This window comes from Oryx dammah, unplaced genomic scaffold (genome assembly GCF_014754425.2).
Source record: "Oryx dammah isolate SB20612 unplaced genomic scaffold, SCBI_Odam_1.1 HiC_scaffold_25, whole genome shotgun sequence".
In the NCBI taxonomy this organism is placed as follows: Eukaryota; Metazoa; Chordata; class Mammalia; order Artiodactyla; family Bovidae; genus Oryx; species Oryx dammah.
This window is the reverse complement of record NW_024070209.1, coordinates 71,486,010-71,498,419: the sequence shown is the minus strand read 5'-3', so window position 1 is coordinate 71,498,419 and position 12,410 is coordinate 71,486,010. Positions and strand designations below refer to the sequence as shown.

Sequence of the window (12,410 nt, the reverse complement as noted above, 5' to 3'; positions counted from 1 at the left end):
ATGACTGAGTGGTATGCCTAATATTAAAAAAAAAAATGAATTCATGATTTTTATAGAGAAAACGCAAAAATTCAACAACTTCTCACTGCATGGCATTGGAAGTAACTAGTGATCAATTCCTGAAAATTGACAATTTAAAAAATTAAGCATTGATCTTGCCTTTCCAGTATGAATTAGTAATTCAGAATAGTAACTAATACTGTGGCCACTTGATGCAAAGAACTGACTCATTGGAAAAGACCGTGATGCTGGGAAAGATTGAAGGCATGAGGAAAAGGGGATGACAGACAGAGGATGAGATGGTTGGATGGCATCACCAACTCGATGAACATGAGTTTGATCAAGTTCCGGGAGTTGGTGATGGACAGGGAAGCCTGGCATGCTGCAATCCATGGGGTCGCAGAGTCGGACACGACTTAGCAACTGAAATGAACTGATGAGAGAGAGTTCTTTATAGAAGATTATCAGGTACTAAGCATGGAATGATGTAATTAGGGAAAAAATTTACCATGTTACATCCTCTAATGAAATAATTCAGGCCACAAAAAAGACATAATAACCACAGATAATGTATGGATCCTGATTCAACTGTAAAAAGCCACTTTTGAGACAATGAAGGAAATTTGATTATGGATTAGATAAAGATAAGCAAGAATTTAATAAGTATAATAACATGGTAAGTTTCCATATTTTTTAGAGATATGCTGATGTTTGGAGGAGTAAAATGATATAATGACTGGGATTTGGTCTAACGCAACTTCAGCAAGGAAAAAAAAAAGGGAAACAAAAAGAAAGCATTCATGGGAAATCTTGATAATTACTGCATTTGGTGAGGGGGATTCTTTGTATAGTTCACTGTACTTCTATGCTGCTTGAAATTTTTCAATCACACACACACATATACACACACAAAATGGATGACTCATTTTTTTGGGCTAACCATAATGGTCAGACTCTCACAATCTGAACCTAATCCAACCTATGTTAACAGCTTTATCACTAATTCTCCACATAAGCCTCCATTCTAGCTTTACCTCATGACTTGACACTTTGGAACTGGCTGATCATTTTAAGGCCTGTTCTGTAGTCTAAGTTATTTCCTCTGCTGATCTGCCTTCTCATCCTTTTTCCAATTGGGAAATTTCCTCTCCTTTAAGGCCGAGGTCAGATGTTAGCTGTGAAGTCTTGCCCAACCTCACTAGATCTGAGTTGCTTCCAATGAACTCTGTTCATTACTACTAGTAGAATTTATCTCATACTGTAGATACCGTCTGTCTTCCTCCATCATAATGAGTACTCCCTAACAGCACACAGCATAAAAATTAAAGGCTCAGACTCTAGATCCAGAATGCCTGAGATCGCATGCCAGTTTACTTAGCATTACACTGGGCAAGTAACTTCAACTCTCTGTGCCTCAGTTTTCTCATCTGTAAAATCTCTCTTCATAGGATGGTATGAATCTCTGCAAATGATAAGAAAGGGCCAACAGTTTCCAACACATGTTAACTACTGAGTACTAAGAATATATATTAATGTGTAAGATTATTTAATAAAATACCATTGTATTCATTTAACATTAATATAATAACAACACTAAATACTAAGGATAGGACTCTTACTTGTCCTTATTGTATTGCTCCTTATATCTAGCTCAGTGTCTGGCACATAGATGCTCAATAAATGGTTGATGACTTGGGATAATTTTTGGTCTCCATGCTGACCTTCACTTTGGCCCCAAAGCATTGGCATGGACCTAATCACCTGAGAACATTTCCATAAAGGTTTGTCTAGAGGTTCGCAGCAGGTGCTAAGAGGGACTGGGGAGTCTGGACTCCTAAGTGGTGGTGATGCTAAAAAGGATAACAGGCAGCAGAGTTGCTAAGTGTAGGGAGTATGTCATTTATTGACCCTGTGTTCCGCCACTCACTGGTCACTACTCTTGACTCGTAGGACAACAGGTACAGAACTGCAAGGGATCATCCCCAGCTCTGTGATCACCAGGTCCACCAGTTCTGGGGGGGTCACATCATAGACCAGATTCAACAACCGTAGGGACGAGTGGTTCTGCCAGTTAGCCAGGGCCACATGTTCTCCTCGCTCACACAGCAGATCATCAGGGTCATCTGCAATGGGAGGTGCACCCTCTTACGTACTTTTAAAAACTAAGTTGTAGTTCAACCTCCCTTCTCCCTCCCAAATCTTCTCAGGTCCCCAGAACTTCCTCTTCTGCCCGCCTGGGCCTCCTTACCTAGCTCATTAGAAACAAAGGCATCAGTCTGCACACGCTCACAGAACTTGTATGTTTCACAGCAGACCAGCACTGGTACATTATGGGCCCGTGCCACCAGGGCCAGCTGTGCCGTCCCTACCCGGGACATCACAGACCCATTCGCCAGGAGAGCATGAGCTCCCAATAGCACCTTAGAAACCTATTTTGAAGAGTAGAGAGAAGGAAAAAAAAAAATCATGTGTGACCAATACAGAATAAGGTTTCCAACTCCTCCCAGGATAGCAACATTAAGACAATGAGTAACAAATCGTAATAATGGCCCTTGGAAAACACCTGACCACTGATTCACAGCACCACCCACAGGAAGACTAAACTCTGAAGTTACTTTTGTCTGGTTCCCTCAAGGTTCCTGTCATAGCTAGACATGCTGTGTAATGTGCTGGAGATGTTCTTCCTATTAGCCATCAACAAGGTTATAGAGTTTTAGGATTTCTAGGTAACTGCAATGTTGGGAAGGTGAGATTATGTCTACACTACTGTACCCTTTTACTCCACTTTGGAGTCCCTTTACTCTGCCCTCACCTCTGGGAGCACATAGGAAGCTGCAGGAATCAGCAGGTAGGAGGCAGGGACCCCAGCACGGACCAGAGAACGTAGCGTGTGCTTTCCCTCCAGCCGTGGCCGGCTGTCCACCACTACCACACGAAATTGCCGGCCCTTAGCCCAAGCCTCCTGAAGAATTTGTGATACCAGAGATGAGCTGGAGCGAAGGGAGAGGAGGATTCAGTTATAAATGTCACTGACTGATGGTCAGCTCATTACTAAAGGGCAAAAGGGTAGTCCCTTCTTCACATCATTTCACTTCCCAGTTTTCTCAGTCGTAGGGTCTGGCCCATACCATCCATATACCAGGATCACATCTCCATTACTGATCTTCTTATAAGCAAAGCGTGAGATTGCCTGAGCTGCAAGCACAATCTTCTCTTTTATATATCTGTCAATAGCTGCTCGTAGTTCTGACTTGGCCTAATGGAGTAAGACACTTAAGAAACAAGAAATGGACATTTTTTTCCTTTGATTATCATGCCAGATACTTGAACATGTGTATAACAATGAGACTAAAAGGGGCCCAGGTTAGACAGTCCAACCACCTCCTTAACCCCTGCCCAGGCAGACCAGATAGTTGCCCTTCCTGGGAGTCCCAAATATGTTTCCAGCTCCATCCTCCCATGCACGCCTTGCTCATGCCTCATACTCATCACCTCCTCTTCCCGCTTGGAGCTGCTCACACCCGTGATCTCCTTGTTAAGGAACTTGATGGCATTGTACATGCTCGCTGACAGGGGACGGCACTGAGTCAGGAAGCTACAACAACAACCACAACACCTTGCATCCGTGCAATGCTTCACAGCTCACAAAGCTTTTATATTTAAAAACATCTTTTGAAAGAGAAGACAGAAAAATTAAAAACAGAGATAGAAGAGCAAGAAAAAGGCTTCAAGAAAAGGACGGAACAAGGTAGAGTGGGAGCAGACGTGCAGTGGTCATCCTTACCTGAAGTAGGGCTTTAGTTTATTCACTAGGTCCCTAGACAATTCTTCGTTGGGAGGTGTTGTGTAGTCCTGAATCACCTATAGGGTACACAAGTTGATTGGCAAAATGTCCCCTGAAAAAAGTCTTTGAAAGGGGGATAGGGTAAGCTTCTCTGAGGAGAGTTTTCTAGGATGGTGTCATTTCATCTTTCCCTGGAGATGACTCTGGCTGAGAGAAGCTGGAGTAGTGCTGGGGAAGGTGAGGCTAGGTCATAAGAGGGAATAAGATGGGACATACCTGCTGCAAGGCACGAAGCAGGGCGATGCACCGGGCATTGGAGCCACTGACCAGGCCCTGGGAGTACTGCAGGCCGAGCCGCACCATGGCTGGGTGGATCACAGAGGATGGGATGCTGATGGGATGGCGGTGTCACACACTTTGCAAGGGAACTTGAGCACCTACAGCCCACCTGCCTCTGATGAAAATGAACCTCCTTCACTAGCACAGACACCCCCATTTCCTCAACAGTTCTGCCTTGTGTTTATACTTCTTTCCACAGATCCAACCTCCAGGTTCCAGTCATTTTGAAAACAGAATCACTAAAACTCCTCAGACTTAAAAGTTATGACAGTTTCATAAAATCCTACCTCATAAACTGGGTCAAAGAGTTTTGTCTGCTGTACTGGGGTAGGTGGGAGAAGAGACTGACTTTGGATCCATAATCCTTTCGTGTAGGAACCTTGACAAAACAAGAGGACAGGACAAAGCGCCCAGAGTTTAAAACTGTGGGATGATGCTGGAAAGGAAGAAGACAGTGAGCCTGCTTTGACCCAAATACTCATCCTTTTCCAAGGTCTCACTTTGCCCCAAGCAACCCTCCTCTCTCTATTCCATCTCCCTAGGCTCTTTCTGGCCATACTCCAAAACCCACTTCTTACCTGCTGTCGCTCTGGTTTTTTCACAAGCCTTCTCAGAAGTGAGGGGTCATCAACCTGACTATGCTCAGGCAGACGCTTCACTCCTAGAAGATAACAATCATGTCTTCAAGACACTAGGTGATAAAGAGAAATCTGCTTTCAGGGCATAAGGGACATCAAGAGAAATTTGAGGTGGGGTAGAAAACTGGAGAAAAAACGTAGATGAAGACACAGGGGTAGGAAGAGGCTGACGGGAGAACTGTGAACCCTGGGAACCAAGGTAAAAACTGGCAGCTGTTCTCTGGTGGGAAAGCCTCAGCTAATATAGGCCTTTGAATCAACGGAGATCTTGAAATGAAGGGACAATACCTGAGGGGGTTTCTCCGGCTGTGCTGGGGCAGGCTTGAGGAGGTGGCCCTCCTTGGTCCCCTTTTCTCGCCTGCTTCAGGGCCCGCTCCGCTTCTTGCTTGGCCCGCCGTTCAGCTCGAAGTTCAGCTTTACTCCTACCTGCTGGAACTTTCTCCTTGGCAGTGCCCAACTGACTGTCCGGTCCTGCCAGGTGTTTGGCTGGGCCTACTAAAGGTAGAAGAAGGAGGTGCCCAAGCCTCTTGGGCATGTAAGTACTAGCTATGCCCCAACCAAAGGCTCTTTTCCTTTTCACTTGTTCAAATCAACTTCGTCCTGTCTCCCCCTCTTTTCTCCCACCACATCCCTTTACCAGCTTCACACCCCAGCCCTTTGAAAAGCCCCCGCACCTTGACACTGGGCTGCAGATACAGCGGAGCCAGTTTCTGCTTCTGCCCCCTTTTCCTCCTTCCGTTTCTTCTTCTGCTGTTTCTTTTCCTTCCGAAGCTGCAGCTTTTCTTCTTGGGTCATCTCCCTCCCCCCTGCCTAAGACACAGACACACAATACTGCTCTTCCCCAATAATTCCAAAAATGAATAAACACTACTGGATACTTACTAGACTCCCACACGGTCCCTAATCCTTCCTGAGTTTCACCAGCTCCTTGTTACAAGCTAAGAGCCCACAGGGATCGAAGTTTCTCCTTCAAGAGTCACACTACCATTAAGGCTGACAAAACTCTGTAAAAATCTGTTGCCTTTACCGAAAATAAAGTGGAACAAGGATGGAGGCTGGGGCGGAATGAAGTTGATACAGGCTCCGGCGTACCGCCTGACAGGGTAGCTTGAGCGGGCACCCTCACTTACCCCAGGCCGAGGAGCAAGCTCCGCCTTCATCCCAGATCCCGAGTCTGCATCAGAAAACAGGGCACAAAGTGAACTAGAGAGGCTCCGGGAGGGTTTGGGGGGACTCCTACTCGGAACAGCTGGTTGCTGGCTCGGCATGACCAGAGCTCGGCTCAGCCACCAGGCGGGAGGTGAGCCTGGGATCCGCGTGGGGACGCAGTGCGCGGCCAGATCAAAGGGAAGCCGGGCGGGGGAAAGAAGCGAGCACGCACTCTTCCCGGAGAAACAAGACGGTGCGCGGCGCAGTGCGTCCGAGGCGCTGCCGGCCAGAGTCCGTCGTGGCGCGGGAACCAAATGACGGGGCCCAGAGGGACCCAGGGCCCAGCAATAGCCGTCTGGACCGTTGGCTCACGTACTTATTTGCGCGCCCGGCCTTTCACTCACCCTCGCGAACAGCCACAGCCACGGTAGCCATCACCCTCCGTTCTAGGCTCCGCCCGCCGGGGTCACCGCGACTAGAGCGCCCCCTGGGTAGACAGCTGTGGCGCGCAGCCCCAGGCCGACTACAAACCCCTACGTGCACTGGGGCCCCGCCCCGGGCTACGGGTCGCGATAAGGGCCATCTCAATTTTAGGCTCCTAATCCCTTAGACTACAGTTCCCAGAATGCCAGGCGGCGCTGCGTCCCAGAGCGGACGTTCCCAGCCCTTCCCATCGCCGATCTCGCGCCGCCCCCCACCCCCCAAAATGGCGAGCGAGACTGCGGGGACGCGCTGAGAAGCGGAGGCGAGCGTGCAAAGCCGCTGCGGCCCTCATAGTCCGGAGCCCGGCCGGGCCCTGCTGCAGGGAATATGCACTTTTCCATTCCTGAAACCGAGTCCCGCAGCGGGGACAGCGGCGGCTCCGCCTACGTGGTGAGGAGCGGCCGGAGCCCGATCGGGCAGGGGCGGGGATAACGGGCCAGAGCCTCTCCGAGCGGCCTCCGAGGTCTGGCTGCCAGCTTTCAGGCCTGGTCACAGGCCGCCGACTCCCGACGGCCTCGCTGGGAGCTTATATTACGTCTGAGATTCGTCCAGAGGTCGCCCCAGCTCCTGTAGGTCCTTTGTTCGGCCGCATCGCCTCCCTCGGCTGGGCCGCGGCTACTCTGGTGGGCGTCACTGGCCTCTTGGGGAAGAAGACTGCAGCCCGAGCGCTCGAGTGTGCCCGACTGGTCCTTCTGCTTTGGGACCTGGCTCTGGGGGAGATAGACTGGCAATCCTCGGAAGATCTCGGCGCGTTCCTCAGCGCAGCTGCGCCAGGCCACTTCCGGCCAGGGTTCGCAAAGGGACCGCCCAGACCGCGACCCTAAAATGCTTGCCTGCTTTTGTGTCCTCAGGCCTATAACATTCACGTGAATGGAGTCCTGCACTGCCGGGTGCGCTACAGCCAGCTCCTGGGGCTACACGAGCAGGTGGGACTGGCACCCCTGCCTTGAGGCAGCGTCAAGCCCTGTTCTCCACCTGGGCACCAGCGTCTCCATTTCCCGCCTCGTCGCTTATCCGTAGGCTGTAGTTCCCTTTTAATCACAGCCGCAGGGGAGGATTTAGTGCTTTATCTGGTCGTGTGACATTTCCGGGGAACTCCCTAGGAAGCTTAATGTCTGCCACTCTAACCACCCCTGTCTATACTCACATTCTCCTTCCTGCTTCTCTGCCCCCGTCTTACACAGCCTGTACACTGCCTGTGCCTGTGCATGGAGAGATCGCCCACCCTTCCCCCTCGGCTGCCAAAGCACTTTCCTTCTGTCAGCTGAGCTGCAACTTGAAATTCTTTTCCCGGTTCATACAAACCATTCATCAGTTTGGGTCTGTGTTCCTTGATGCATCTGAGTGGGTGTAGCCGTTCCAGTTATCCTGTGTCTGTGATGTAATGTTTCTGTTCTCCTCACCAGATTTTGAGCTCTGTATTTAATTCAGTAGTCTTGATTCTACTGATAACTAGTGCAACCCTGAGCAAGCTGCCTGATTTCTTTGGGCCTCAGCTACTCCAACTGAAAAATGGATTCATTGATCTGCAGTGTCCCTTTAAATCCTAAGATTGCTTTGTGAATATACTTAGCTATTACTTGACTGCACATAAACTCTCCTTACAAAACCCTTTGCTTCCTGTAGGGGTTCAATGAATACAGCCTTGCTAGATAATCAAGGGGCTCACTAGGCCCTGGCCCTATATAAACCCTTCCCACCCTGTGAAGGGGCTGACTCGCACACTGTAAGATCGGAAAGGACATGTATCTAGGATAGAGGAATGGCTGCCCCTGCCAAAGGAATCATTTCCTGGGTGAACAGTGTCGGTAGGGGAGCAGTGATTGAGGAAAAGGAAGGGGAGCCCAAGAGAACATTATGAATGTGGATTGCCTCTTGTCACTTGTGATGTTTATGTAAAGAGTTATATCTCTTTCTCCAAATAGCTTCGGAAGGAATATGGGGCGAATGTGCTTCCTGCGTTTCCCCCAAAGAAGCTTTTCTCTCTGACACCTGCTGAGGTGGAACAGAGGAGAGAGCAGTTAGAGAAGTACATGCAAGCTGGTGAGTGGCTCGAGGGAACAGAGTCTGACTCTGTTGAGGATTATGGGGAGAGTCAAAACAGCTGATTCTGTAGAAGGCCCTGCTGGGAAGCCTCTTGTTTGATTTAATAAGCAAAAGTAAATAACATGTAAATATGCTTTAGCCTCTGGGTACCAGAAAAGCAGTTTTGGCCCTGACATCTGTAAGAAGTACTAATACTAAACAGTCTTAAAGCATTTTCAGTTAGTGGTGAGAACTTCATACTTCATTTGTGTTTGATGTGCTTTAGATGAACATTAAGTTCTATAGACAGTACTTAACTAGATGGTAGCTAAAGGTAGGGCAGGTGAGGAGTTTATGCAGGGGACTTCCCTGGCAATCCAATGGTTAAGACTGCACTCCCAAGGCTGGGGTTGCCAGTTTGATCCCTGGTCAGGAACCCAAGATCCCACATACTGCATGGTCAGCCAAAAAATAAAAATTAAGTTAAAAAAGAAATTATGCAAACAGTGAGTGGGGTGAGGCCAGCTGGGAGATGTGATAGGCTACCCTCAGCTGAGGAAAGGGAGCCTACCAAGAAGAGAACTGGAAGGAGCCAAGAGGAGACCGTAAGTTACTAGAACATCATTCTCTTGTCCCCACAGTTCGGCAAGACCCATTGCTTGGGAGCAGTGAGACCTTCAATAGTTTCCTGCGTCGGGCACAGCAGGTAAGCTTTTGGGGGACCAAGATTTAAGGTTGGAGCACCTTCCTATAGGGCCACATCATTTTAATCAGGTCGGTACAGAGGAGTTATTCTGGCACCGTTTCATGGAAGGGGGCTTCTGCTGTACCAGTGAAATCGCAGAAACACAGCTTATAATTAAGCAGCTGAGAATAAAGGCACTTGAGGGACCTAGGAATACATAGTTGGGAAGGGGTCAGAGCTGGACGCCGGGCATGTGGTTAATAAGGAGGTGCTCCCATTCCATTCCCATGTTTGTTCACAACCAGGAGACACAGCAGGTCCCCACAGAAGAGGTCTCTTTGGAAGTGCTGCTCAGCAACGGGCAGAAAGTTCTGGTCAACGTGCTAACTTCAGATCAGACTGAGGATGTCCTGGAGGTGAGGCACTTGTTCTGCACTGGTCTTCCTTCCCCCGAGCCCCCTGCACTCCTTCCCAGGCTTAAGATGATTGGAACCACCCCATTTGAGGAGCTGTACTTCCTTCCTTGTCCCCAGGCTGTGGCTGCAAAGCTGGATCTTCCAGATGACTTGATTGGCTACTTCAGTCTCTTTCTAGTTCGAGAAAAAGAGGATGGAGCCTTTTCATGTGAGTTTCTCTGGACTTTACAACTTCCCTCTGTTTCAAGTAGTAAATTTGCCTCCCTGTCTCTCCCAAGAATGTGGCAGGCATTTCCCCAGGGCTTCCCCTCTTGCTTTCCCTCCCGAGTCTGACATTTTCTTTTTTTTTTTTTAAACCCATAGTTGTACGGAAGTTGCAAGAGTTTGAGCTGCCTTATGTATCTGTTACCAGTCTTCGGAGTCAAGAGTATAAGATTGTGCTAAGGAAGAGGTCAGGGGTGGGCTGGGAGGAGGGAGAGAGTGCTGGGTTGGATTATGGGGCCATGTATTGAGACAGAGTGACCTGGGCAAGGGGGTAGTGCTGGGTTTTTCTACTAGGCCTCCCAAACTCCCTCCAACTTTATCACCCTTCACCTCATAGTTCCAGATTGCTCGTTTTGCCCCCCTTTCCTTTCTACCTCTTGCCTTCCCTCAGCTTAGCGCCATTACCCCTTTGCACCCCTTGGTGTCACAGTTATTGGGACTCTGCCTATGACGACGATGTCATGGAGAACCGGGTTGGCCTGAACCTGCTTTATGCTCAGGTGAGCTTGGAGCTGCCTCAGAACCCTTCCCCTTAGCTGGTGTCCCACTCTGCTGAGAAAACTCCTTTCGTGTTTTTACTGCCAATTCACGGGGAAGTTCCTAGCATACTTTGAGGGCATCTGGCACAGCCTGTACTTTCCCTGCTTTGTAAGCTGATTGGTCAAGAAGACTCACTGCAAAGAGCTGGCTCAGATCTGGGGCTAGGGGTCAGGCTGGACAGAGGTAACTGGACACTTTCTTTGGATCTCTGACTGGGAGCAGCCCCTCACACCATGTCTCCACTGTAGACGGTAGCAGACATTGAGCATGGATGGATCCTGGTCACCAAGGAGCAGCACCGGCAGCTCAAATCACTGCAGGAGAAGGTCTCCAAGAAGGAGGTGAGCCTTGCCTCCCCGTCTCCCTCCAAGGGGTTGCTTCCTCTGGGCGGTCCTGCTTCCCCTCCTGACTCGCCCGCATGGTGACTGGGTTTCAGTTCCTGCGACTGGCCCAGACACTGCGTCACTACGGCTACTTGCGCTTCGATGCCTGCGTGGCTGACTTCCCAGAGAAGGACTGTCCGGTGGTGGTGAGCGCAGGCAACAGTGAGCTCAGCCTCCAGCTCCGCCTGCCTGGCCAGCAACTCCGTGAAGGCTCTTTCCGGGTCACCCGCATGCGGTGCTGGCGGGTCACCTCCTCTGTGAGTTGGGGTAGGAGGGGGAGGCCTTTGGGATGGAGGCCTGGCAAGCCTTGAGCTTTGGGAATGGGCTGGAGTAGGTCAAGGCAAGAACGAACTCAACCTGATTCCCCTTCTTCTCCAGGTGCCACTGCCCAGTGGAGGCACAAGCAGCCCCGGCCGGGGCCGGGGTGAGGTGCGCCTGGAACTGGCTTTTGAATACCTCATGAGCAAGGACCGGCTACAGTGGGTCACCATCACCAGCCCCCAGGTGTGAGCCCACCCTCAGGCCTCCTCTGGAGCCCATTGCACCGTCTCTCTTAGATACCCAAGTCTAGGGCTTCCAGGACTCCATGTGAGTGGGAGCCCTTGTCCTAGGGGTGCTGGGCTCAGGGTGACCACTCTAGTCAGGCTGAGCTCTCCCCTTGCCCTCAGGCTATCATGATGAGTATCTGCTTGCAGTCCATGGTAGATGAACTGATGGTGAAGAAATCTGGTGGCAGTATCAGGAAGGTACGCGGTGGCTGTCCTCTCCCTGCCTTTTGTCCTAGGGCTGACACTTCTGAGAGGGAGGGGAAGGCTCAGGATTCCCATGGGAGTGATCCTGCCCTTACCAGCGCCTCACGTCTCCATCCCCAGATGCTGCGGCGGCGGGTGGGGGGCACCCTGAGACGCTCAGAGAGCCAGCAAGCCATGAAGTCACCCCCGTTGCTTGTAAGTACTGCTCCCTGATCGGTGCCCCAGCCCCCAGCCTTGCCTGACCTCCCCATGAGGTCTCTGATGCTGCTGCCTCCTCTTCTCCAGGAGTCACCGGACGCCAGCCGGGAGTCCATGGTCAAACTCTCAGTGAGTTTCCCACAAGGCTTGGCGAGGTTGGTGTTTGTAGGGGATCTCGGGGAGGCGCAAGCCCTCTGACCCCCAACCCTGCCTTTATTCCAGAGCAAGCTAAGTGCTGTGAGCCTGCGGGGGATTGGCACTCCTGGTACAGATGCCAGCGCCAGTGATGTCCACGGCAATTTTGCCTTCGAAGGCATTGGAGACGAGGACCTGTGATCTCCAGCGCTCGGATGTCTGCCCTCTGCCCTGGGAGAATGTTCAGAAACTTGCCCTGTGCCTGTATCCCGCCCAGCCCCCCAGACTGGGGGCATTTTCCTTTCTCTTGTCCCCTTTTCTCCTCTCAGCCAGGGGCCTCCTAACCCACCTCCTCCCCCTCCCCCCCATCCTGGGGCTGGCTACACAAAGGATCGCCCAGAGCTGGCCCTCAATGCCAAATTAGCATTTAGTATTTTGCACAAAGTCCACTGGGACCATGGCTACCTGCCTGGGGAGGAACCACAGTTCCCTCCAGGCTGCTTCTGGCTTCTCAGGGCCATGAGCCAAGGGGATGGGCAGAGGTCTGTGTATGGTCTGGCCCAGCTCCCCATCATTAAACTCAGCCTGATTGCTGCCTACCTCTGGTTCCCTCTCTGCC

General features: G+C 50.7%; 2 protein-coding genes across 8 annotated transcripts; one reads left to right on the top strand and one right to left on the bottom strand.

Moving 5' to 3' along the window:
• Positions 1–1,344: 1,344 nt before the first annotated feature.
• EIF2B4 (eukaryotic translation initiation factor 2B subunit delta) lies at positions 1,345–6,402 on the bottom strand. Of its 6 annotated transcripts, none has more exons than XM_040224367.1 (13): positions 6,315–6,402; positions 5,892–5,935; positions 5,436–5,571; positions 5,050–5,253; positions 4,702–4,784; positions 4,411–4,502; positions 4,061–4,175; positions 3,785–3,861; positions 3,493–3,595; positions 3,129–3,256; positions 2,813–2,990; positions 2,249–2,429; positions 1,345–2,123 (listed from the first exon to the last, which is right to left on the bottom strand). In XM_040224367.1, exons 1-13 carry the CDS (start codon positions 6,343–6,345, stop codon positions 1,924–1,926), a joined length of 1,572 nt encoding a protein of 523 aa, XP_040080301.1. In that variant the 5' UTR covers positions 6,346–6,402; the 3' UTR covers positions 1,345–1,923. The 6 variants fall into 6 exon arrangements, with proteins under 6 accessions (XP_040080301.1, XP_040080300.1, XP_040080302.1 ...); XM_040224366.1 differs by having other exon boundaries at positions 5,050–5,256; positions 6,315–6,401; XM_040224368.1 differs by having other exon boundaries at positions 4,061–4,149; positions 5,050–5,256; positions 6,315–6,358.
• A 166-nt stretch (positions 6,403–6,568) lies between these two features.
• SNX17 (sorting nexin 17) lies at positions 6,569–12,390 on the top strand. Of its 2 annotated transcripts, XM_040224379.1 has the most exons (15): positions 6,569–6,783; positions 7,245–7,319; positions 8,319–8,436; positions 9,060–9,124; positions 9,409–9,519; positions 9,637–9,727; positions 9,883–9,970; positions 10,214–10,283; positions 10,572–10,664; positions 10,760–10,963; positions 11,085–11,210; positions 11,375–11,452; positions 11,579–11,653; positions 11,744–11,785; positions 11,879–12,390. In XM_040224379.1, exons 1-15 carry the CDS (start codon positions 6,721–6,723, stop codon positions 11,990–11,992), a joined length of 1,413 nt encoding a protein of 470 aa, XP_040080313.1. In that variant the 5' UTR covers positions 6,569–6,720; the 3' UTR covers positions 11,993–12,390. The 2 variants fall into 2 exon arrangements, with proteins under 2 accessions (XP_040080313.1, XP_040080314.1); XM_040224380.1 differs by lacking the exon at positions 7,245–7,319 and having other exon boundaries at positions 6,593–6,783.
• The last annotated feature ends 20 nt before the right edge of the window (positions 12,391–12,410 follow it).